The 27332-nt window shown below is 37.6% G+C and overlaps 1 protein-coding gene across 4 annotated transcripts in view; it reads left to right on the top strand.

Moving 5' to 3' along the window:
* The first annotated feature begins 2153 nt into the window (after nucleotides 1-2153).
* LOC124883699 (rho GTPase-activating protein 42) overlaps nucleotides 2154-27332 on the top strand; it is a 135443-nt gene continuing 110264 nt past the window's right edge. For all 4 annotated transcript variants that reach the window (XM_047390938.1, XM_047390937.1, XM_047390936.1 and 1 more), the window contains exon 1: nucleotides 2154-2466. In XM_047390938.1, coding sequence (XP_047246894.1) covers nucleotides 2313-2466 — 154 coding nt within the window. In that variant the 5' untranslated portion in view covers nucleotides 2154-2312. The remainder of the gene's footprint in view (nucleotides 2467-27332) is intronic.

Raw genomic sequence — 27332 nt, 5'->3', positions numbered from 1 at the left:
TTCAGGGCTTAAACTATGTAATAAGATTAAATAAAATGAAGAGATTTACTGTAGACAAGGAAATAATTTGTTACGTGAGTTTAATTGAGACTGAAGTGAATGTATATTTTGTACTTCTGCTCCAAAATCAGCTGCTTGTTTATACAAGTACAACAATATCTTACCCAGTACAGCTAGTTCAAACCCTTGGGGTACAAAAATTAAAACTGCCAGGGGTATTTTCTTGTGCACAATAAGGAGCGTACATTTTTGGGACAGGAGTTAAGTAGCTTTAACAAAAATGTGTGTTAGTATGACACCCCACTCTGTTATGGTGAAGACGAGTAAAAATGAGCCTCGTTGTCACAGACCCCCATTTTGAACCACACAATGACCTGATGAAAGGATGAAATATGAAATGGTAAGGTGGTAAATGATGCTGTATAACAATGTTAATATCAGTGGCTTGTGTTTAAAACTTCATTTTGGAGAGCAAACTTGCTTCCTTCAGATAACATTACCCTTTTACCTGCTAATTAGTTGACACAAGCTAGTGCTAGCTATACTTAACAGTCAAACTTTGATCCAAAAAATTGGTCATAAAGTCGATATGGGCAGTGAAAAATGTAAACAGTGTTTTATACAAAGTATGAGTTTTATCATTTTATTGTTACTATTATTTGTTAACAAAAGATAGTTTATTAAACATTATGAGATGCTGCTCATTGTGCCATTCCATGCCTTTGTCATTTTACAGGAGTTATGGTTTGGATGAAACGGGATGTTTCATACCAACCAAGCCACAATTAGTACCCTCTTTGACTTTCATTTGAAGTAATTTTCTATATTCTACCTTTAGTCTATTGTAAAGTTATGAACTGACTCAAAGCAATTATATATACAAACAGATGTATGCTTAAGTTATTTTGGTTTGACCAATGCTCCTAATCTGTTATATTCAGCAAGAGTCAGCTAGACTAAATAAAGATTACAACCTCCAAAAATTGAAAGTAGATTTCAATAGAACATTTTAATAAAATAAAGGAAATATTATGTGAGATTTGAGCTTTGTTCAAAATTCTGTCTAAAAATATCCCACAGAAATCTATTACTGACAAGATTACAAAGAATTTTGTCCACACTTTCCAGTTTGGATCACCCTCTTTGTAAGGAACTTATTTTTCTTCCTTACTCAGTTTTGTTTATTACCACCATATAACAAGTTTCCCCTTTTAGGGGATATAAAAGCCTTCCCATTCTAAATAATTCCTGAAAATGCTTAACTACACAAAATAATAAGCTGATATGCAATAAGTTAGGAACAAAAGAAACAAAATGGAAGTTGAATGCTGTACTATGATATTAATCCAATTGGGTGGTTTTGATTTCTTTAGTTTACACCAGAGAACACCAACACTAACATTTGCCTTTTACCTGCGAAGTCACTAGTACAAGCTACTAAACATTTACACTTTGACCAAAGAAATTATTCTATAGTTAATATAGAAATGTAATATTTCATATGGTGCTTTATATTAAGAAAACATTTTGCTATCCAAAATCAATTGTTTGTCAATAAATATTCTTTGATATGATCAGATTGTTGTCTTTTTTGCAAAATTTGATGTTTTTTATGCAAAAACAAATCCTTGTTTTGTTTAGCAATCCACGTTACAGTTTATTCTTTTAAAACCACTCTTCAGTAGCCTGGTTAGACAACAACGAAACCTAATTTGCTTTGCTGGTTCAGAATCATTTCGCAAACCTGTTGTGTTAATTCATCCCAAGACTGCGTCTGTCCTTATTTTATCCGGACTGGGTTAGTAAAATAAAACAAATTTGGTTGTTTTTATCCCAGCAGTATTTAGAGTATGAGCAATAATTAGATGCTTTTGTAATATTTTACATTCGTACAAAAAAATTAACTTTAATTTGACCAATTCTTAGTTCTCTGCATCTAGTTTTTTCTACATGTAAATTGAAGTGCATACAGCAAGACATTAAATAAAATCATTGCTGCATCTTCTATTCAATCTTCAAGTAGCAACAATACTGTAGGCAATACAATCCAACCTACTGTTGGCGGTGGGCAATCCAGCTGTTACAAAATATCTAGAACTAACCAGCAGGAGTCATGCGACCACTGTTTCTAAGAAAAGGTAGCAGTAAAAAAAAAAAAAAAAAACGGAGAAAATTCAAAGCGGAAGTAAAGGACGAAGTGAAGCAGGAAAATCGCTTTTTAGAGAACTCGGAGAAGTTTGCATCCACATTTGAGCTGCGTGATGTGAAGCAGAAAAACTTTTGTTCCTCGAGTTAGAAAGTTTGAGGGAACAATGGGACTCCCAACGCTGGAGTTCACTGACTCTTTTCTGGACAGCCCGGACTTCAGGGAGCGCCTCAAATACCATGAAATAGAGCTGGAGCGGACTAATAAATTCATCAAAGAGCTCATTAAGGATGGAAATATGCTGATCACTGCGCTCAAGAGTAAGTTGTTTCTTTCTTCTTTGTGTTTTGAATCCAGAAATAAAGGTGTAATACCTGAACCACAGGCGCCTTGCAGTCAGGGATGCACTGCAGCTTGCCGAAGTCTGCCTTGTGCCGTCTGAATGGTCCCTGTCTGAGTAAGCTGCGCTCTCCCATTGAGAAACACTGATATTGCCACTAATGAGTTTAAATCAAAACAAAACCCGCAAATAATTCATTATGTTGAGGTTTGACACTGGTCTGCCTCCTTTGCGTGCATAGGCTGCTATTATTAGATCCTAAAATAAAAATCAGATTCAGAGTTACTTGAAAGATGACTTCATTTACTAGTTTGCACTTATACCCTGGCACAAGGCCGTGGTCAGACATATGGATATAGTTAGTGCACGGTGCACAGACAAATTCTTGTTACATCAGCTTAATAATTACAAATGCTTCTCTTTACAGGGTGACCCATCAGAGGTGGAGAAATTGTAAACCTTAATCTGTGCATTAGATGAAACTGTGTGAGGATGCTGTCACTTTTTGTCATGGGTCACTGTCCTCTCTCTTTCCAACCACAGTCCCAAATTCCATCCTGTCTATTAGACTGGACTTCCTGTTCTGTATGCATGTGGGAATCGAAGTCTAGTCTCCTAATGTCAGACTTAGGCCTCGAAAAGGAGAAAGATTAGAAATGTAGATGCCTTATAAATATGTAAAACGTGTGTCGGGGCTAGACACGTAGAGCACAGATGTGGATTCACTAACAATAACTCATAAATTACATTTTTCTGCAAACTTCAAAATATCATTAAGCACAGCCTTTAGTCTAAAATATATATATTTTTCATTTTGAAATCACAACTGTGTTAAATACTTTCAGTAACCTTTTATTGAGGAACTAGTATTGCACTGGACCCCTTTTCACTTTCAGAACTGCCTTAATTCATCACTGCTTTTGTTCAACGAGGTGTTTGAAACATTGTTTAGAACGTTTAGGCCATATTGTATGGAAGCAAAGTGTTACCATATTTCAAATGAAAAAGCATTTTCAGAAATGCTTTTTCATTTTAAGAATGTGGCTGCATTGTTTGACTCATAAATGAAATTAGTAATCAATAATCCTATTTGCATTTTAATTTTCTTCTTCAAGACTGCTCATTCCTTCACTAAATTTAAATGAAAATGAAAAAGACATTTGATATTTATTTTTCAAAATATGCCCCAGCAAATAGATACCAAAATTCAATTTGAAATGTAAAATATGAAAATGAAAACGCATTTGCTGAAATGCTTTTTCATTTTAAGAATGTGGCTGCATTATTTGACCCATAAATAAAATTAGTAATCAATCATCCTATTTGCATTTTCTTCTTCATGACTGCACATTTTATGCCATAATCAAAAAGAAAACAAAGCAGACATTGCTTTTTCGTTTTCGTGGTCTGCCCGCAAAGTACTGCCCAGAACTCGAAAACGAAAAAGCATTCCGAGCGGCGGGCGCAGCAGAGTGACGTCAGCAGCCGCTCTTCCTCAGCTCCCTGCTGACCGAGCTACCCATCTTGTTCGGTAGGGGGGGCTGTGCATGTCTGCATTGCATTACATTGCAAACGTGCCGAGAAATTTATTGAATTGCAGCAGGGCTGAGCTCAATTTGTGGCAGTGGCAGGCAGAACTGGCAGTTCCGGTGGCAGGCTGTGGCATCCTCGTGGCAGCCTTATGGCCTGGGACATCCAGCGTGTTTTTAAGTATTTATTTATCATTTTCTGTGAGTGACAATTCAGAATAGCCGCTCATAGCCGGCTGTGTGTGCGATAGATCTTCGTCATCCTTTCAACACGTCACACATACACATAGTGCTATTTATTTTCCATGTCAAGTAAATACAATCACCTTATGTTATGGGTCTAAAGCTGTTTATTAAATAATAATCAATAATGAAATCATTATTTAAAGGTAACAGGCTATAACAATAATGACAACCCATTTGCCGATAATCAGCATCAGCTTCCACAAAAACAGCAGCAACCGCATTGGCAAGCTTTTACGGCCGGTCTGGCACCTTCTGGCATCCTCGCGGAATCCCGTGCCTCCCTGCGGCAGGCTGTGGCAGTTGCGGTGGGAGCTTCAGTGGCAGGCTGTGGCGGAACTGCCACAGCCAATGCAGACATGCACAGCGCCCCCTACCGAACAAGCTGAGTAGCTCGGTCAGCAGGGAGCTGAGGAAGAGCGGCTGCTGACGTCACTCTGCTGCGCCCGCAGCTCGGAATGCTTTTTCGTTTTCGAGTTCTGGGCAGTACTTTGCAGGCAGGCCACGAAAATGAAAAAGCAATGTCTGCTTTGTTTTCTTTTTGATTATGGCATAAAATGTGCAGTCATGAAGAAGAAAATGCAAATAGGATGATTGATTACTAATTTTATTTATGAGTCAAACAATGCAGCCACATTCTTAAAATGAAAAAGCATTTCTGAAAATGCTTTTTTATTTGAAATATGGTAACAATTTGCTTCCATAATATTGACATGAAAGCATTACACAGTTGCTGCAGATTTATTCAGAATATCCCATTCCACTGCATTCCAAAGGTGCTCTTTTGGGTTGAGATCTGGTGACTACACTGAATTAATTGTAATTTTTAACAAACCAGTTTGAGGTTGTTTAAGCTTTGTGACATGGTGCATTATTTTGTAGCAGTAGCCATCAGAAGATGAGTAGACTGTAGTCATAAGGATGGACATGGTCAGCAACAATACTCAGTTATGCTGTGGTGTTTAAAGGAAAACATCCCCCACACCATGACACCAACAACGCTAGCTTAAACTGAAAGCAGGATGAATCTATGCTTTGATGTTAGCAAGGATGAACCTACTATCTGAATGTAGCAGATGTCCCAATGTCTTTTCCCAGTGGGATGTCCCCGGAGTTAGCTGAACCACGTCAGCTAACTCATTTCAATGACGAGAAGCAGCGGCTCTGCTTCAAGCTTCCCTGGATGACCGAGTTCCTCACCCTATCTCTAAAGCTATGTCTGTCCACCATAATGAAGAAGCTAATTTTGCTGGTTATATCCGGGATCTCATTCTTTCAGTCATGATCCATATCTCATGACCATAGAGGAGGGTCGGAATGTAGATGAACTGGCTAAGCTCTTTCTTTACTGGAATTCGCTCATGAACAGTGGTCGAGCAGTCCACTGTTTCCGATTGGAAAATGTGGCCTCAGATTTTTTCATTTAATCATGGCTAACAAAAGTATTTATTTATTTATTGTTTTACTGCATTGTGGCACTCCTGGCACTCCAAAGATGGAGGCTGTAAGGTTTGAGAAACATTTCACCACCAAGGAAATAGGAACAACAATACCTGTTTTACATTCTGCACTATTTCTGACTCAATCAAATAAAATTTTAAACACAGTTGTGCCACTGAATATTGTAATTTTTTCAGGGACCTGGAAAAGTGTGAGATCTGAGCCAAAAAAAAAACAACAATTTGAGCTTTGAGCCTTACATTCTGATGGAAGTTTCGATATGTTTTTGATGTTTGTAAAATTTCAGTCATTGGACCTTTTGAAGCGTAGCTTATAACCACTTTTTCTCTAATCCTTAGTTTTATAGTAATCATCAAACACGATTCAGTTAGATCTTCTGATGGAATTCAAAACATTCATTTTCCGCATGTGTGATGTCATTCTAAATAGCCTTAGTTATTCGCTCAACATAATTTTGGCCCTTAGTTGTTTTAGATAAGTGTAGATTATTGGAACATTCAAAGTAAAATGATTATCCCAATTTTTAAGAGTTTATGGATAATCAAGCCCTGTATACAAGTAAACAACAAAAGCATGTCCATAGAAGATCTGTTTTAACAGCTGGAAATACCCCAGAGTGGAACATGAATGGGACAAAATGTATAGTAAGAAAATTAGTGTTCTTTTTGTACTTACTGTTTGTTGTATGTTAAGGATGGCAGACAAGGCTGACAACTGATTATTAACTTTGTGATAACTTTATTGCTGTGTGTCTTTAGAGTGTTACCAACATAAAGGTTGCATTCTGTTTCATTTTCTGATTTTAACATTGTTTTGTTTTCCTGGTTTTCTGTGTTTCTTAATTGCTATGTCTTATCATTTGTCTTCTGTTACTCATCCATTGATCAAATCACCGTTTTCCCTAGTCACTCTTCCCAGTATATAAACTCCTGGTTTTCATTCATTGCCAGCTACCATGCAATGTTTGCTTTTATTGCTCATGTTTGTTTGATGATCTGCAGGACTCTTGATTTTTTTTATCCACTTTCTATATCCACATATTCTTGCATGGTAACAGGGGAGCTAGTTCCTATCTCCCGCAGTCATTGGTTAGAGGCAGGGTACAACCTGGACAGGTCACCTTTCCATGCATGAAATCTTTTCAGTTAATTATTAAACATTTACATAAATGTTGCCTACCTGCTTCATCCCTGAGTTTTGTTTGTTTTTGTGAAATACAAACCTGAGAAATCTTTTTTTTCCAATGTTGTACCAGGGAGTTGTTCAGTCCCCCATAAATTCAAATAAAGAAGATTTCACCTCTGCAACTCATGTGTCAAAACAGAAATTCTCCACATTTTGCCCACAGCTCTCTTTCATTGCAGTACCATTACAGCAACCCTCTGTGGATGACATGCAAAGAGCTTACACAGTACAATCATTTTGGATCCATGAGCAAAGTTATTACCACTTTTCTATGTGGGTCATCTATCATTTGGGGTGGCCCATTTTTTCCAGTGATGCACATCACATGCATCTAATAAACTGGAAATGAACACTTGTGTGCATTTATTAAACCAAATATGAACTCACCTGCAGCCTTTAGAAAATGTGTATGAAATTTTTGCAGAATATTGCTTAAGTAGAAGCTCTGTAAAAATGGCTAACCAGTGAGGGTGGGCGATAAGATTGGGAGGGATTGGAACATGTTGAAGAACTGCCAAATCAAAGAGATTGTACATTGTCTGCAGATTCAGGACGTTGCAGTTTAATGCTCTTCTGCAGATGCTTCAGTTTAATTTTTCTTCTTATCCTTTAGCTTCAAAAACTAAGCGTTATAGAGTAAGAGGGAGGGCACTTGATCTGAATGTTGTTGTTGTTTACCTATTAAATTAAAATTCAGTTTTCTAGTGTGGCGGCAAGAGTCTAAAGCTGAGTGTATGTCAAGTCCTAAAAATTTAACTTGTTGGAAATATGCACAGATAGATCAAAATCTGTTCTGCGGTCTTATCTTCTAATAGGAAGATTGTGATACACTATTGATTTACTGTAAAAGAATCTGATATGATATTTCTACAAAGCAGTATAGCAGTTTGTAAAAAACAAACACCCATCTTTTGCTCATGATGAGTTCTCTATGATGAGATGTAGAAACTCTAACAAAAATGCCTAAATACACATCTATTAGATGATAGATGATAATAACATCAACATCAGCAGCATATTAAAATACAAATGAAGAGCATTTGGACCTATTTAAGCTATTCATAAGTATTCAATCACTGAAAACATTAGCAGATAAGATTTTCTGCAATATTTATCAAATTCTCCTTTAATACTTTAACTACTCCCTGACTTATTGTAATATAATGGTGGTGGCCCCATCCATTTTCTATACCTACTTCTTCCAGTCCATTGCAGGGTAACACAGAGACACACAGGATAAACAACCATGCACACACCCTTTCACACCTAAGAGAGAGACCAACTTACAGTCATGTTATTAGACTGTGGGAGGAAGCCACACATGCACGTGAACAAGTAGACTCCATGCAGTAAGACCCCTAGCCGGTAGTCAAACCCAGGACCTTCTTGCTGCAAGGCAAAAGTGCTACCAACTGCGCCACAGTGCACCCGTTTACCCATTTTCAGTACATTATCTAATTATATTGTTTCTACCTGGACCAAATAAATAGCTATTAATTCAATTCAACTCAAAAATACTTTATTAATCCCAAAGGGAAATTAAATGTTGTAGCTCATATTATGAAGGTTTCCTCAAAGAGCCGTTGTAGATGCTGATGGCTGTGGGCAGGAAGGATCTCCTGTAGCGCTCCGTCTTACAGCAGATCTGAAGAAGCCTCTGACTGAAGACACTCTGTTGTTGTTCAACAGTCTCATGAAGAGGATGTTCAGGGTTCTCCATAATGTTCTTCATTTTATGAAGAATCCTTCTTTCCACAATGATCTCCAGAGGTTCCAGAGGAGTCCCCAGAACAGAGCCAGCCTTCTTTGTTAGATTGTTGAGCTTTTTTAAGTCCCTGGCTCTGATGCTGCTTCCCCAGCAGATATTGGGAGAGGGGATCACACTCTCCACAACAGACCTATAGAAGACATTCAACATCTTGCTGCAAACACTGAAGGACCTAAGCTTCCAAAAGAAGTACAGTCTGCTCTGTCCTTTCTTATAGACAGCTTCACAGTTGGACCTCCACTCTAGTCTGTTTTCCAAGTGAACACCGAGGTATTATACGCCTCCACCACCTCCACTTCTCCCATGATGGAAATAGTGTTTGACCTATTCTTGTTTCTCTTAAGATCTACAATAATCTCCTTTATTTTATTCACATTCAAGATGAAAAGATTGTTTCCACACCATGCCACAAAGTGGTCCACCACCTTCCTGTACTCAGCTTCTTGTCCATCTCTGATCCACCCCACGACTGCAGAATCATCCGAGTATTTCTGCAGATGACAGGAGTCTGTCTTGTACTGGAAGTCCAAGGTGTACAGAGTGGAAAGGAATGGTGAGTGTACAGTCCCCTGTGGTGCTCCTGTGCTGCTGACTACCTGGTTAGTCACACAACCCTTTAGTCTCACAAACTGTGGTATGTCTGTCAGGTAGTCTTTGATCCAGGAGATTGATGAGGCCTCCACCTGAGTCTTGTGGAGTTGCTGACAAAGAAAATCAGGTTGAATTGTGTTAAATGCACTGGAGAAATCAAAAAACATAATCCTCACAGTGCTGCTGGCTTTGTCCAGATGACAGTGGAAAACATGCAACACTTGTTTTTATCAATATAGCTGATAGCAAATTGATCATACTGCCCAAAATCTCTTATTGGCTATCATTATAACAAGGCAATGCAACCTACGGTATGTCTCAGTCCCTTCATTTTTTTTTTGCCCCCTTAACCTGTTTCTTTATCTCTGTTCCATATTGCTTTGTTCCTAGTTTGCATCTTCTGCATGTCCTCTTACTGATTATACTCACATGTATTTTTCTGGCTGCCATATCATATGACTGTAGTATTATAAGCTGGTCCCTGGTGTAAACATAGCAAATATGTAGTTGCTTGGCAACAGCGCTGGTGTACAATAGCAGAAGTAATAACACAGTTGAAAATAAAAAGGAACAACAAGTGAAGGGATGGCCAGGCTTGAAAAAGCCACTAGCAATAATCCAAACAGGTATGATTAAAAATTTTAAAAGTTGGGGAAACATAAAGAAACAACTTTAAGAAAGAATGCCAATTTTAGGTTGTAATAATATATACCTCAAAGAGACATACTGTGCTAAATAATGAGCGTAACACTAATATATCAACCAAGCTCAATAGTGGGACGTTATTCCACATCTTGAGAACCACAACCTGAAAGGCTTGTGGCCTGAGGACCACAAGCCTTTCAGGAAGTCATTGTAATACTTAGAAAACAGGAGTTATTACATTTTTCTTGTTTGAAAATGTTAATAACATAGCAGTAACCTGACCATGGCAGATTTTGAGAACTATTTTGCAAACATCTTCCACAAGGTTTAGGAGTGTTAGACGAGAAAACCAGAATTGCTGCCTCTGCTCTAATTCATCCCAAAGGTGTTCCAGAAGGTTGAGATCAGGACTCTGTACAGACCAGTAAAGTTTCTCCACACCAAACTTTATACACCTGCAGCTTTATACACATAGAAGTGATTGCAATATCGGAATGTATTGAATTGGTGGTGTGATTCAATACTTTTGGCAATATAGTGTATCTCACCATGTCCCTGGTGTCTTTCAAAGTGAATGTAAAGACATAGAAATTGCAGTCAGGCGATGATCGATATTCAGGTATTCTTGCACAGTTTATCTCAATGTGTTTTCGATTTGTGAACATCCAGTATGTAGTACTTTTTCTATAAGTTTAAATTGTATTAATTGAAATTGAATCTTCCCAGGGTGAAAACCCAGCTACTTCAAAAAGCCTTCAAAGTTTCTGGGCGATTTTTTTTAGAATGTTTTTGGCTTTAGTTGTGATGAGAGGTTTATCTTGAAATCCCTGTCTGTTTAGATCCAAAAGGAATAGCATTAAAGACATTGGAGTAGTTTTTGTTATTTTAATACTTGTTGACACAATGACAAATCAGGTAGTGGCTGGAAATGGTCAACTTAATACATACATACATAATACTTCCATAAGAGCCCTAACAGGCCACAATGGTAACTTTTTACTGTACTGTTTTACTGTGAGTCAAAGTTAGCTATTTTCAATATCAGTGAGGTTTTTCAAATGAAAATGAAACACAAAATTTACTTAAACAGAGAGGCTGAAACTAACAGGAAAATGCCAAGACAGACATTTTAAAATGTTGATAGTCATGTGAAAATCTCACAGTTAAGGATCTACTAACTCTTCAGGTAATATGAACAGAGACCTCAGTTTAACACTAGTCATGCTGACTGCACTAATAATGCTAATTGCTAAGCTAACCTGGTACAGAGTTGAAAATGTCTCCTCTGTAATCATGTCTTTGTTTTGAAATACCAAAAAATCCAGTTTAATTGCAGAGAGTTGTAAACAGACTGCTCTCTGCTGCTAAAATAAACAATTGATTGATCACAGAAAGGCTCCTTAATGCTCCTTTGTAGAATCAATGAATGAATGAGAGAACCATACATTCTGTGTTTTTCTATGTGGCTTCTGTGCAAACAAATCTCGTTGATACCCGACAGGATTTTACCATATCTGTAGCTTTGGGTGGTTTTTTTAGAAACTCAATATTTTATTCTTTCCATTAACATTTTTAAAATTCAGCCAGGCAGGTAAATTTTTAATTTATCCAGTAAGATTGAAAATTGGCTAAATCTTTAGTAATCTAACGTATCAGAATTGAATAAGTTTGTAACTTTTGATGTTTTTCTATGCTTGCTATAAGTACTTTAGTTTCTTCCTAAAACATTTTTTTAATTAATCGTCTGTATTGTCAAATTATTATTAAAAAAATACATAAATGTGTTAGGCTGACTACAGAATCATAACAAGTTCCAGATCTTGATAAATCGACGGTATGTTTTCCTATATTAATACTTAAGTAAAACATCATAGGCTCCTTATTTTATTAAATTCTGATCCATCCTTACAACAGTTCCTGCAAAGAGACCCAAGTAGTCTGAAAATTCTTGCAACATGACAGCAACGCCCAACATGCAAGAACAGCGAGGATGAAATGTCTTTAGCCAGGAGCTGAACAAGTGGCAGTGCAACAGATGGCCTGGCTCCCACAGAGTCCTGACCTCAACACTGTGCAGTCACTTTGAGATTAGATGAAGAGACAGTGGACTCCTAGAAAGAAAAACTGGCAATTTCTCCATGAAGCTTGAAGCAAGCTGTTTGTGAGTCCCTTTAAAAGCTCCACTAAAAAGCTGGATGGGTTTTAAAAGCCAAGAGTGCCCACAATCAATGAAGGTATATATTTTTATGTTCACTATAATTTGTCGCTAATGTCAGACAAGGTGTCTTAATCTCTAAATAGTATTGCACAATTTAAAAGCTGTAAAATAAAAATATTCCAAATAGTGTTTTTAAATGTTTTGTTTTTAACAGTGTGGTCAGGTGCAAGTAAGATCTCATAGCAGCTGCTGTCATTAGTTGAGCCATGTCTGTGGTTGGCAGCTACTGTTCACACCTGGTGCAGATAACAACTTCTGACATTTATTAATCCCTCTTGCTTGACTGCTATAATTCAGTACAGTAAAGACGCTAATTATCCCTTTGTGAGATAAATGTGAACAACCACATAGACAAGGGAAATAATTAGTAGGTAGGCAAGTTTTTAGCTGAGCTCTATGGGCACAATGCCACCAGGCGTAATTAGAACCAAATGATACACATAAAATAAATCTGGAAACATTTAAAGGCCCTGTATATGAGGTGAAAGAAGAAACTGCCCTTTGATGCATATCTCAGAATATAATGAGTCGTTTACATTGTTAGTCTTGGAAACTTGTAAACTTTTGGTTCAACTTTGTTGAACCGATGGTTATAAGGGTTTCAATAAAAAAATTGAGCTGCACAATAAATCGCATTGCAGTTGGAGGACTGCTTGGATTCAGTATTTATTAGTAAGTGTCATGCAATAAAACTCCTATATGTCCTTTATCTCCACCACTTACATAAAGTAGATATTTGTCACCAAGTTCATAAAGCTCTGGGAAAGTGGTAGGGACACTTTGAAAACTAAGGGTTGTGAGAATAATGTGGATGATATACATAATAATTGCAGGATTTGACAAGAATATCCCACTGTTATGTTTTCTCTAATATTGTATAGCACTAGTAACAATCCAAGTCTCTTTCAGACCCCAGTCTTGGAGTGCCTGCAGCTGGTAGATGTATCTCATATGGGTATAACTGTATACAAAAATTGCAATTTGGTTTATACTTCAGATTCAAAGTCCTTGTTCAGAACATTTTCAGAATGCTTTAATCGTGTGTAGAGCATATATTCAAAAGACTATGCAAACGATAGACCAATATTTATTCAGGAGAAACTTGCAAATATGTCTCATCGTTTTTACACAGATCTAAGTATTTTTGAAAAAGAAAAGAAAACCAAAATGTTCTAACTAAATTCTGGAAGGGTGACATGCTTGTATAATTGCAAATCCCAGAACTATTTGCTCCTAGTTCCTTGTACACATTTTCGACCGAGGCCTCTGATGAAATGTCAAAGATTACTGTGTGAGACAATAGTGAAGAAAATCTTTTTTGCTCTTTCTTTTCTCCAAGTGCTTGTCCAAAAGGATATGCTGGAAAAAGCTGGCACTTCATTTATTATTCTTCTCACCTGTGTCGCCCTTTCTACTTTTGCCTCTTTTTAGTATATATTCAAATTCAAGTTAGACAGCTGTAACACACAGTAGACACAGTAACACAAAATCAGTTCCATCACACATCAGTTCATTTTACCCACATTTTTTCGGGCAAAGATGAGAAATTCCCTTCAAACTCTGGATTTTTAAATACTTTAAACTATTAAACAGAAGAAATGTTTTTTCTTATGAGGTAAGGCTGGCTGAGATAATCTCTTTATCTAAGATAAGGTTTAAACCAGTCCATTTACATACATTTATATAGTACAGAAAAATAATGGTATCTGCCTTTTTCATCAAGTCTTTAGAAGAAAGCAACAAACATGGCTCCTATGACATAATATTGCATTTAATAGATTGACCTATTGGATGCAATTGTGTTGCAGCAAATCTCATCATGTAAGATCAATCAAACACAGACTGCAGTGGTAAACATGTTGTAGTCAATGTAATCACTGTTTCAGGCCATAAAACCTAGCCTTTAAAGCATAGTTTGGCTAGCCCACTGTTAAGTGTTTGCCCTTTTTTAAACAAGCCTGGTATTTTTAGCTTGTTGCGTCATTTGGTGACTGAGGACAGCAGGAATGTCTTTAGATTTCACGTTTACTGTAGCTGCATAATGTTAGACTAGATGTAGAAGATTCTGAATATTTTAACATTTAGTTTGAGTAAATTTTACCAATGGGGAGTTAAAAATCCCAATTTACGTAATCATTGTTCATAACAATTGTTATTATTGTCCCACATATTTTATATTTAAACTTTACTTGACTGCCTGTTTCCCTGGAGTATAAATATGACAAGATATAGAGGCCAATTTCTGCTACTTCTGCTGGTGCATCTAGTGCAGCCAAAACGAATATTTACATGAACTGTATAAAAAGACATCAGCCATTCTTTTCTCACTGTCAGACTACTCTTTCCTGTTTTAGGTCAGTTAGGATTACCCAAGTTATTTCTATTCATTTTTGGCAGAATATTGAGAGATAGTTTTTATTATTTCCTTTAGAATCAGAAGTATACATATGCTACGATTACTTTCCTTTGAAAGAATTTGGGAAAATCCAGATGATGATGATGTGGCTTTTGGAAGCTTTTAATTCATGTTAATTAAAAACATTTAGGTTGATTGAAGGTACACATGGATGTATTTTAGGGCATTCAATGCTTGTGTGAAATCATGGAAAATTTTGAAGAAATCAGCCAAGAGGTCAGGAAAAGCACTGTGGGCCTCCATAACTCTTTATGTTTGAGTGCAATTTCGACATGCCTGAAAGTGTCACATTTGTGTAGATTGTGAAGGACCCAAGAGTAGACTGAATGGCAAACAGTTATTTAATAAATACCAAAGGAGAACTTACAGGAGGAATCACAGGGAAAACAGGTTTAGAACCACAGGCAGCGGTGAAGAAAGAAAAGGGCAGTGAAACAGAGGAAAGGAACATCAGGCAGTCCAATGTTGAAATGGACTCTGAGGAGGTGGAATCGAAGAATCCCGTGAGGAATAGAGAGAACCAGTGAGCCTATATACTGAGACAGGTGGAAGATGACAAATGAACCCGAAGAACTAAGAGTAAATGTGGAACAGCCGAGGCAGTGTTAAGGCAAAGAAGCAGAGAGAGTGAGACTAATTAACACAAAAGAGCTGAAAAGAAACCCACAGAACCCAGGGGGAAAATCATCTAACAGATCTGACAAGAATAATTCTAAGTGTAACCAAGAAATTAAACACAAAGGAATAAACTAACGTACCAACAACTAGAGAACATAAACAACAGGAAAATGATGAAAATAGAGACACAAAACAAAAAATAACCAAAGAAAATCCAAACATCTACGGAATATTACAGAAAGCGCCAAATTTGTCTGTTAAAAAATTATACATAAGACTAAACACAACTGGAAGAGTGTCATCCACCATTATTGAGTCCTGTACCCAACATATGCTGAAAGGCCACTCAGAGATGAAGAAGCTATTGCTCTATAAGCCAAATTACAATTTTCAAATGCACTCAGAGACATAGTCCATAATTTTTGGCAAGATGTCCAGAGGGCGGATGAAACTAAAATAGTAGTGTTTGGACATAAAGACAATTGTAATATTTGGGGAAAAAGGAAGAAGCTTGCAAACACGATAACCAATTCCAAGTGAATCTTAGGCAATGTACAATTTGATGAAAACATTGTGCATATTTGTAAAGCAATGATCTACACGTTAGTTCTGTGCTCGGACAATTACCACTTCAGGAATGTATTTTTTAAATCTTTGCCATCATCATTTTCATCAAGTTAATTACTGATAGTGGATTTTTCCATTCAGTGTTCCCTGCCAGATCGAAAGCTTAGAAATTTCAAGAGATTTAGATTTTGTAACATGGTTTTTAGGACACACACAGATCAAAGGATAACTCATTATTATTCTACCTGGCAATGTGTCTCTGCCACCATCCTAATGCCGATGCCCGTTCACCTTCTACGCAGTGATATTTCCTTCCTGGGACCCATGCAGTAATGAATGGCTGACACGCATGGGGTCGTTACTGGAAAAACAACAGTATTTAGCAAATCTGTAAACAGGATTTTCCTTATTTAAAACAAGGTTCTGGGCGCTTATATAATTTCATACAGCTGTAATTAGTTGCTGTTTAATTAAATAACCAAATGAAGTGTAATTCCTTATTTTAATTTTTTCAACTTTACAAAGTGTTGAGCTTTGGGAACTCTTGTGTTTGTTTGTTTGAGGACAGATGATGCTCCCAAGGCACAGCCACAGGAAATGTCCTGTAAACATGCTTGTATAACCATCCCCCATCCTCCCTCAGATAGCATTTGGCCTGACATCATTCTCCTTCCCTGTGTGGGTGTATGTATGTGTTTTTCTGTATCTGCGCCTGTTGGACTGTGACTAAGGCTGAGTTCGTGTTGCAGGATTATAGAATTTATAATGTATTGCCACAGCTTTGACTACTTATATGAATTTTAACTCATGTAGTGGAAATGAAATACAGGGTCACATTATGTGACTCGTTTAGCAATAAAGCTGAGCGAAGAAGTAAGCTCAGCGAGGAGCTCGGATATTTTTATGGATAGATTTTAATAAAGGGATTAAAAGCTGCTTCTCCTCAGACTGGGCGGGAAAATGTGTTCGGATTCAGTCTAAGGTCTGTTTTGGAGAACTCTTTGTTTACTCTGTCAGTCAGAGTGATTGTCACACTGACTGGCACACTGGGGAGGATGTACAAAGGCTCAACAGTTTGCATTTTGGAGGTGTAGAGGAAAAATGAAACATGTTACTTCCAAGTGAAAGATGGAAGTTTATGGTTCACGCTAGAATGAAATTGCTGCACTTTAGAGTTTTACATTTGTAGCTTTATGTTTCTGTTTGCTTTGGGGAGGGCTTGTGTTTAACAAAAACAATTTTAGTCCTCAAAATAGTTTGGGTTACAATTTAACTGAATATCATGGACAACATTTTATGTGGCAAACAATTTTCCTCTGCAACTACGTTTTCGTGTGAGATTTTTCAGGAGTGATATCCACAGCTTCCTCCAGATTTACATTTACCAGCGTCATTGAAAAAGATGTGAAAAATAAAATTATTCATCATTTATTGCAGTAGCATCATATCAAACTCATCATTTAACAATGTTGGTACTCTTGTGGGTAATACTTTGTACGACCCCTTTTTGCAGATAGGACAGTTCTATTCGCTTAAAGTTTCACAAGGTTGGAGTATACAGTGAACCCCTTGAACATTCTTCTTTGCACAATTTCTTTAAATTGTCCTGGGTTCTTTCCAATGCTCTCTCAGGTCACCCGACAGATATTCTATAGGATTTAGGTCCGAGGACTGAGATGGAGATATTTGAGCAAAAAGCTAATCAAAAAGTAAGAACAAAAGTTAAATTGTATTTCAGTTGAAGACTTGGACAGAAGAAAACGTCTTGGATGACTTGTGTCCCAAAACAAAAATATGTGAATAAAGTTAAGGAATATGTCCTTTTCTGGCTACTACTGCAAATGTACTGCTCCACTTAGTTTTATGCATTTTTTTCCTAATCATGAACATCTCTGTCAGACGTTTTGTTAAATGTGTTGTCTGTGCCTTTTAAAAGGAAATCTCTGAACTCAGTCTAAAAGCTGTAGTCTTGGTGATTTATGGTGGAGGCTGGCACGTCTGGCTTTTTTCATTCCAGCAGACTTGCAGGGGTAATAACTCTGATCTTTTCTTTAGAGCTTTAAAATAGGTTGTGGCACTGTATCAGCCTCTTATCAAAGACCCAGTGTCAACACCTTCAAAGTAAACAAGCTGAAAACAATTCACATGCTCAACTATTAAACATTGTGTGTCTTCTTCTTGTAAATGGTAACCAAGCATGGACTGGCATGAGACTCTCAGGGTATAATGTTACGTATAATGTTTATGTATTTACATAAATCAAATTGTATAACAAGATCTAATTGCTTTTATTAGAAAAATAAAGTGAATTATTTTTAGCCCTTTTTGCCATTCTTTTTGTTTTAGAGTAACTGTGGAGGCATAACAAGCTGAAAATAGCTGGATCGTTAGGTTATCTGCTCCTATACCCAGCCTGCAGTTGGCTGCTTAGCAGACATGCTGATCAGAGCCCACCAACTGTTGCTCATGAAAACTGGAAACGGAATTTGTCTTGTAAGGAAGAGAAAAGTGTACTAGTCTTCTTTAAGCCAGCAGACTGAGAGTGCAAAGCAACATGTGGGGAATGGGCAGTGCAGCATAAGTCTTATCAACAACAAAAGGACTTTACCTGTGCAAACAATCCGTAGTATTTTCTTAAACAAGCAGCAAAGAGTACATGCACCTAGGATTGGGTCACAATGGTTGCAAGTCAGAGGTAACCCAGAAATCCCTCTACTACTGACACTCTCCGACTCACTCTAGTGTATCCAACGGTGTTCCCAGGCTTTAGGGCAGTTCTGAGCCTGCCCTCTGGTCTTGCCCCCCCCAGTGTCTTCTTCCTGCAACTTGCTAAGTATTCCAAGGGGAGGTGCCCAGGAGGCAACCTAGTCAGATGCTTGTACAACCTCAGCTGACTATGTGCAATGTGGAGAAGCAGTGGCCCTTCACCCAGGTCCTGTCAGACAATGGAGCGCCTCATATTATCTTAAAGATTGGATCCAGCCACACATTATAGAGGAAGCTTGTTTCAGGCGCTTGCTTTAGAGATGTTGTTCTTTTGGTCATGATCGATATCCTATGACCATAGAGGAAGGTCTAAATATAGATTGACAGGTGAATCAAGAGCTATGCTTTTTGGCTCAGCACTTTCTTCAGCAAGACGGACCACCACGATACTTGAGTTCCTTTGGTTGAGGGAGAGACTGATCTCAACCTTTTTCTGGTTGAGAACCGTAGCCTTATACATGAGATTTGTAAAGTAAATCCTTAAAAACTTCTTTAATTTAAAGTTTAAAAGACATACTAACTAGTCTAAAGATTCATTCTTCAGTATCTATTGATTTAAGTGTTAGATCAACCATGGAAAATTCACAAAAAAATATTTTGTCTGTAGAGTTTATTTTTGCCAACCCATATTTACACATTCTCTCGATTTCTATTAATGTTTAATTCAGTGACAAATATTGACACAGGAAATAGTTTTAGAAATTGATCAACTGCCTGTAACAAAACACTACATTTAGAGATAGAAGGCTTTGTTTCTAGCAATTGGAAACTTTCTGTATGCTTTGTGAGTGCAAAGTTCAGTCTGCAGACTCCCCTCGCACAGCAACACTTCCCACCCTGCTGGGCAGATGACAGGCAATTGTGATCGTATGCAGGTGAAAAAGGTTTACCTGAAGGGCCGCTCCCCGGTTACAATCCTTTCAAATGGAATCAAAGTGGCACAATGCACCCTACTGTTGCATCAAAGAGATCTCACCATCTCTCATTAAGCTGGGGGCATAGAAGCACTCCCCTTTCAAAGCCTTCTCATCTGAAATCACCAGAGTCTCCCTGACAAGATAAAGTAGCCTTAGTGTTCCTTAACACTGTGTTGATGCACACAGTCAGCGGTCTCAACCAAAGAGCTGAACTTTGTTTTTTAATTCCTCTCTAAATAAAAAAGACTAATTTAAAGTACAGGGATACGCTGAAGCTCAATGATTCTTTGCGAGTCGTCTGAGCAGAAGCGTAAATGTGGTTCACTCTCAAGCAGAAGATGAATTCTCAAGGAGAGTTTAGGTTTTTTAAAGGCACACATTATAGCAGGTACACAGAGAGGTTAAAATCTTTTATGCATCAATCTGAGTAAAGAGTTCATTAAAATTACTGAGAAATATGCAGATGGGTGAAAGCACAACAAATTATTTGCTTGGCAGTTGTTAAACAGATAAACAAATGGCACTTTAGGAATCCCAAATTATGTCTGTTTGGAAAATGCCAAAATATGAAGAGAGATTATTTTTCAACCATATTTTAAATTTTTCTTCAAGCCAGTAGAACCCTTACATTTCTTAAGTATTTCAGTCCATTCCTCCTGATACTGTTGTAACTCAGTCAGGTCTGTACGCCACCTTGGTCTCTCACACCAGGGCCGTACGGAACCAGGGGGTGGCCAGGGGTGGCAATGGTGGCTATAAGCCAGTCTTTGGACACCCCAAGTAATTTGTTGTTTCCATGGGAACATACAGGGGTTGGACAATGAAACTGAAACACCTGTCATTTTAGTGTGGAAGGTTTCATGGCTAAATTGGACCAGTCTTGTAGCCAGTCTTCATTGATTGCACATTGCACCAGTAAGAGCAGAGTGTGAAGGTTCAATTAGTAGGGTAAGAGCACAATTTTGCTCAAAATATTGAAATGCACACAACATTATGGGTGACATACCAGAGTTCAAAAGAGGACAAATTGTTGGTGGACGTCTTGCTGGCGCATCTGTGACCAAGACAGCAAGTCTTTGTGATGTATCAAGAGCCACGGTATCCAGGGTAATGTCAGCATACCACCAAGAAGGATGAACCACATCCAACAGGATTAACTGGATGCAAGAGGAAGCTGTCTGAAAGGGATGTTCGGGTGCTAACCCGGATTGTATCCAAAAAACATAAAACCACGGCTGCCCAAATCACGGCAGAATTAAATGTGCACCTCAACTCTCCTGTTTCCACCAGAACTGTCTGTCAGGAGCTCCACAGGGTCAATATACATGGCCGGGCTTCTATAGCCAAACCTTTGGTCACTCATACCAATGCCAAACGTCGGTTTCAATGGTGCAAGGAGCACAAATCTTGGGCTGTGGACAATCTGAAACATGTATTGTTCTCTGATGAGTCACTGGGTGCGTCAGTGCCAAGGACAACCGAACCATTCTTGAGGACCATGTGCATCCAATGGTTCAAACATTGTATCCTGAAGGTGGTGCCGTGTATCAGGATTACAATGCACCAATACACAAAGGAAGACTGGTGAAAGATTGGTTTGATGAACATGAAAGTGAAGTTGAACATCTCCCATGGCCTGCACAGTCACCAGATCTAAATATTATTGAGCCACTTTGGGGTGTTTTGGAGGAGCGAGTCAGGAAACGTTTTCCTCCACCAGTATCACGTAGTGACCTGGCCACTATCCTGCTAGAGGAATGGCTTAAAATCCCTCTGACCACTGTGCAGGACTTGTATATGTCATTCCCAAGACAGATTGACGCTGTATTGGCCGCAAAAGGAGGCTCTACACCATACTAATAGATTATTGTTGTCTAAAACCAGGTGTTTCAGTTTCATTGTCCAAGCCCTGTAATTCACCAGGAGAGAGTACCTCTGGAAGAAGCAGTTCCTCTCCAAAACAGATGGTGGCAGCAGTAATGCTCTCAACCACAAACACAAAATAGAAGAAGTTGTTTTAGTTCATGTTCACAAGATCATTAAAGGCAGCAACTACAGAAGGATTTACTGGAGCATGGTGCAATTTCTCTCATTTTCCTCTGCTGCAAAAAAGGCCAGACTCTGAGTTAAGGTAAAAAGGCAATAGCATTTATTTACTTTTAAAAGTTTCCTATCTTAATTTAAAATAAAATCAATACAAAAATGGCTGATTTCCTATGAAAGAAAAAAAATTAGACAATGTTCACTTATGTGTTATGTGCATCGCACATAACTGCAATTGTGAAAGGACAATGTGTTATGTGTGTATGCTTTTTAGCACATAAACAGTGGAAGGGACCTCTTTTCTCTCCTTTTTCTTTTGAAAGAGAAATAATGTTCCCAAGGTCTGTGCTCCATTATTATTATTTTATTTAAGGTGTTTTCCATAAAAGCTGTAAACAGTTTCATGGTGTCACTGCTGTTTAGAAGAAAAAATGCAGTGTTATTAGTTGAATTAAGGTGAATTATCCACATTGATAATATACAACATGAAAGATGACTTTTTGGAACTAGTTTTTGTGTATTTCTGTTATCAATTATGAGGAAGAAGAGAAAGTTAGTCATGAGTCTCTGCAAGACAGAGCGACCACCACTGCTCAAACCACAATAAGAAGAGAACAGCATGTGGCTTAGCAGTAGAGTGCGCTAGCCATATACAGAGGCTTCATTCCTCCACGCAACTGTACCTGGAGTCCCGACCCTGGCGACCTGTGCTGCATGCATTCATCTTGTATTTACCCTACTTTTAACAATAAAAATAAAGGCCTGTAGGGCCACAAAAAGAAACCTAAGATTAGCTTTTGGCCTCCCATCAGTGAGCAATGGTCTCAGTCTGGCCACCTCATTGAAACTTTTCTGGCTTCACCACTGTCTCACACACATTTTTGTGTTTTCGCAAACACCACGGTAAAAATCCAAAGATTTTGTGAATAAAAATAATAAATCCGTTCCTAACTTTTTCAACCTTTATTGCGACAATTTTCCTGTTCAACTTTACTCAAAAATTATTAAAACACAGTAGACAAAATAAAAAAAACACAACTGCAACAACCTGGCTGCATAGGTTTTTACACCCTTAAAAGATTTATGATTCAGATTCGGTATGCAGGTTTTTTGGTAGGAGTCTATCAGCATCCAAGGACATTTCTTTATCCACTTCCCACTTCAGGTAAACCCAACAAATGTACCTGGATTCTGGCTAGGCTATTCCTAAACTTAAGTGTTTCCTTCTGGTGAAGTTACTATCTTGTTGATTTTAATAGATGCATGTATTTTATTTTATTTTGTATTGGATTAAAAGGTGCAGAAAAAGAAGTATTTATCTAAGGGTGTGCACACTTATGCAACCATGTGATTGCAGCTTTATGATTTTTATTTTTGATGTTTATGATTTTTTTTTTTTTTGAAAAACACACAACATACTATATGTCACATTAAAGGTGGAAAACGTTTTGAAATGGTTTATCATGATGTCCATTTTTTATTTCCCAAGACTGTTATTTTAACAGGGTTGTGTACACTGTATGTAAAAAAATGATTTTGCTAAGGAATTATCTCAGTCATTCATGAAAACTACAATGAAAAATAAATGTGTATGCCATGGTTTAATTACATGGGTAAGAAAGGATTTGTGTACAGGTATAAAATGGCAATAGGGATCACAGGAGTTAAAGTGACTCGGTTTCAACAAAATCCATCTACTTTAAAAAATCTGTGAGAGTTAGTCTCTAGGAGAGTTTAACAGTTGACTGATTTATTAGTTTGGCACAGAGTTGTTGGGAGATTTTGCAAACTGTTGAAAATGAATTTATAAATTAAGATACCTACCCTTAAAAGGAAAGTCAGAACATCTGACTGAATTTGAAGCTAAAGTGGTCAAGCTCTACAGTAGGCAAAAACGAATTGTTTCAGTTGAGGAAAGTTAATTTGTCAGCCTAGAGTCATGAAACCTTGATTCAATATAAATGTTGTGGAGAGCCTTGAATCAGACAGTCCTGGTGTGGAAACTAACTGGCAGCCCAGAGATAAAGCTGTTTTGTGTGGAGGAAGAAATGGACAAAATATGTCAATGTGTAAAACAGAGAGGAAACAGAAGTATTAATATGTTTTTCAGCTCTTTGTTCTTATTTTTAGTTAATGTTTATTTAAAAATATAGAAGAATCGAAATGTTAAAAATTACTGTAAACCATTTTTTTTATTTTAACCTATCTTCTACTTGGTGAACTTTCCTTCTGTGACATGCTCTTTAAAATAATTTACTTTCACATGAACTCATGTTACAGGATTTTAATAGTGTTATGAGTTATGTCCTTGCAATTTGGGTCCAAATGTTTTACTTGCCTTGGAGGCATTTTCTCCTGTTACACTGAAAGTTGAAGCAATTAAGTGTTACTAAATATAATTCAACACTGCATAAGCCACCTCTTCATTTGTAGTGCACTTCTAGGATAATGAAGTAATAATATTTGATGTACCCCTGGGAAAACTTTTTTTTTTTTTTTTCTGGCTTTGGAACAGATTTTAAAAAGCACAAGGTTACTTTAGGTTAATGAATAATAGCACACAAACAAAGTAGCACAGAGCACAATGATTATGTTTTTGTCAGTTTCATATTTTCATGAACAGTGCCAGGTGAAAGCTTGGGTAATCTCTGTTGCTAAGAAATGTTGAGCCAGGAAAATGGCAATTTATTTTTAGCTACTAATTACCAAGAACAAAAAAGAAGGGAGAAGATACCGAAACAAGAATTTGGCCATCGCTCAATGGCAATTCATGTAACAGATATCTTTCAAACCCTTTCAAACCTTTTTTGTTTTACACAATAACATTTTTATTTTTACTTTTCACTTTCTAAAAATCACTTTTTTAAGTAAACATTTGTTTTGGCATATCATTTTTCACTTTGTTAGGTACACCTAGTACTTCCCAGATTCTTTTTGGAATGGATTTAACAAGGTGTTGGAAGCTTTCCTGGAGTTTGTGGTCCATATTAACATAGTTGCATCACACAGTTGCTGTAGATTTGTTGGTTGCACATCCATGATGGAAATTGTCCGTTACACCACGTGCCAAATTTGTTTGTTTAATTTAGGATCTGGTGGATGTGGAGGCCTTTGGAGTATACTGAACTCATTCTTATGTTCAAGACACCAGTTTGAGATGGTGTCTTGAGTTTTGTAACATGGGTTAATATTCTGGTAGAACTAGCCATCAGGAGACTGCCTCCAGTATATTCTTCTGCTGCTTTAGCCCATCTGTTTCAAGGTTCAACAAATTATTCATTCAAAGATAGTATTCTGCATAACTTGGTTGTGTATTTTTTAACTATGCCTTTTTCCCTTTCTATCATCTGAAACTAGGCAGATTTGCTTAAGAAAACAGTGTGACAGTGTTCAGCAAAGTCTGTCCACCACCCTGCATTGTGTCTCCATAGTAACCAGCTGTTATCCTAGAATATTGCTTGAAGATAGTTCTCCCTACTTTAATTACTGCTATGGGTTTGAATTTAGATACAGCATCATGATGCTGTTTTTTGGAGACCCACAGCTTTCTCATCTGGATGGAATTATGTAATCCATTAGCTCATATGTACCTCCAGCTGGATTCAGAAACGGTCAAAAACAAGAATACAACACTCTTTAATGGCTGTACATGCTGTGTGCCTTCTTGCAGCTGTAAATAATCAATCATGTTATCAAGGACATAAACGGTAAGACAATTTAGTTAGGTGTTTCATGGTGGTTGCTCTAAGTCATTTCCCACATTTCCACACATGCTGCATTTCAAGTGTCCTTACTTGGTGAGCTTAGTCAGCTGGCTGCCTTTACAGCACTTGACCATGGAGCTAGCATAAGTGGCCACCTTGTATCTTTTATTCATTACTGAAGGTTATGAAAGTCTCAGTTTGAAGCTGAAAGTAATACAACCTGCACCACAGTGCATGTAGCATGAGTTGGTACTGCAAATGCACTTGATGCCATTCTTGAATATCACTTTTTTTTTGTCAGCAGTGTTAAGGTTGTACAGTAGGAATCATGGGTTCCCTAATTGATGTCCCTTATTTGGCTTATTAACTTGTTTTGTTTAAGAACATTATTTTACCATCTGCTTTTTAGACGGTGTGACATTTCCTGATGTTTGAATGAATCCTTCCTTCCCTCGGCTCTGGCAATGACACTACCCCAAAGCATCATCAATCCACCCCCATGCAGTTAAACGGTTGCAGAGGCCTTCCTGTCAAACGTTTAAAGCCCTTTTTGTCTTATTGCTGCCAAAAAGTTCAACCTTACAACAATCAGCCCACAATACTTGTTTTTTAAAGGGTATCAGGGTTACATGTATATTAATTTTCAAACATTGCATTTTATAGTGATAATCCTTTATGTTTTTCAAATTGCTCTTTTTTCAATATAAAATTGTATAAAACAAAAGTAGACAAATAGAAATAAAGAGATGCATGATTGAAATAATGAAAAAATTGTCACCTTGAGAACTGTGCCCTCCAGAGATAGGCGACTCAAGTTTTTGTTTGCATGCTCAGTTTGGAGATTAAGCCTACCCCTGCTGACAATTCACCACACAGGCCACAGTAGAGAGGTCACTAATCCGTCCAGGGCTGAAACAACATGACTGACTACTGGTTGCTCACACATGTTGCCAATTTAAAATCTGTCATTCATACGCCGGACTCTGGGAGTAAAACTGAAGACACTAGATACAAACTCCACAGAGGAAGCACCAACGAATCCAGAGTCCCACTATAATGGTGCATTTTACCATTACTTCACTGCACTGCCTGAGGCAAAAGTATGAATGTTTTTGCAAACTTTACCCATATAGACTGTACAAATTTCTTAATCTGATTGTATTACAGCAAATAATGCATGCATCAGGTGATATTATTCCAGTAATACATTACTATTTGCGAATACTAACTACTAACCTTGCTACTAAAACGTGGGAGTTGATGCTGTCAGTGAAAGAAAACAAAAAGCATTTTAATGAACTGAAATTCACCTGGCAGAATGACAGCCAGCTCCTGTGTAGGATTCTAGTTCTGTTTCCCTTATCTCTTTCTGTCCTGGAACGAACACCCGTTAGCTTGTTATTTAATTATTTTTAATGAAGCATCATAATTTTAGATGAATCCACATTTATAAAGTTATACATTACACACTGCCTATAGCCCAAGTCCTAATATATACTGAAATTGGCTTGCAACTTATCTTTGTGCAAGAAACTTGCAGAATCTTCTGCAGCCTTGTCTCGTGTTATGTCATGGGCTGTCAGCAGATGGGATTTGGTAGTATGTGGTTGCCTTGGAGATAAGATAAAGGTTGTACCCAAGGGATTTTGCTGTGTGTTGACTGACAGGTATAGTCCTTTCTCATATCTCTCTCGCTGGCCACTAAGTGGGGTAGGCCCTCCAACCAGTCATGTGTTTCCTGGATGGTCAGAGCTGAACGGTATAATGAAAACCTGCACAGATTGGATACCTGTTAGAAGAGCCATTACTAGTGGGGAAACATTGCAAAATAACATGCAGGGCGAGGTGAAAATTTAGCTTCTCCTAAAATTAGTAATATTTTGAGTTAGTGCTAAAATAATATATTATTATTATATATTATTATTCAAATTGAAAAAGTACTAATACTAATATTTGTTTTTACCTTTCTTACTTTTGCAGTCCTTTGATCATTTTGCTCTTAGCTAAGCAACATCTACAGAGTAAATCTCAAACCTTAAGAGCCCAACTCTATTTCACCACATTTCACATATTGAAAGGTGCCAAATTCCTTCCCCTGCCAGATATGAATAGGCAGGCAATCATGGAGACTCTCACCCCTACTAAAGGTTCTCCTTCCTCGCTGTAGGTTTTGTA

Source organism: Girardinichthys multiradiatus, chromosome 18 (genome assembly GCF_021462225.1).
Source record: "Girardinichthys multiradiatus isolate DD_20200921_A chromosome 18, DD_fGirMul_XY1, whole genome shotgun sequence".
NCBI lineage: Eukaryota > Metazoa > Chordata > Actinopteri > Cyprinodontiformes > Goodeidae > Girardinichthys > Girardinichthys multiradiatus.
The sequence above is the reverse complement of the archived record's forward strand: the minus strand, read 5'-3'. Positions and strand labels throughout refer to the sequence as shown.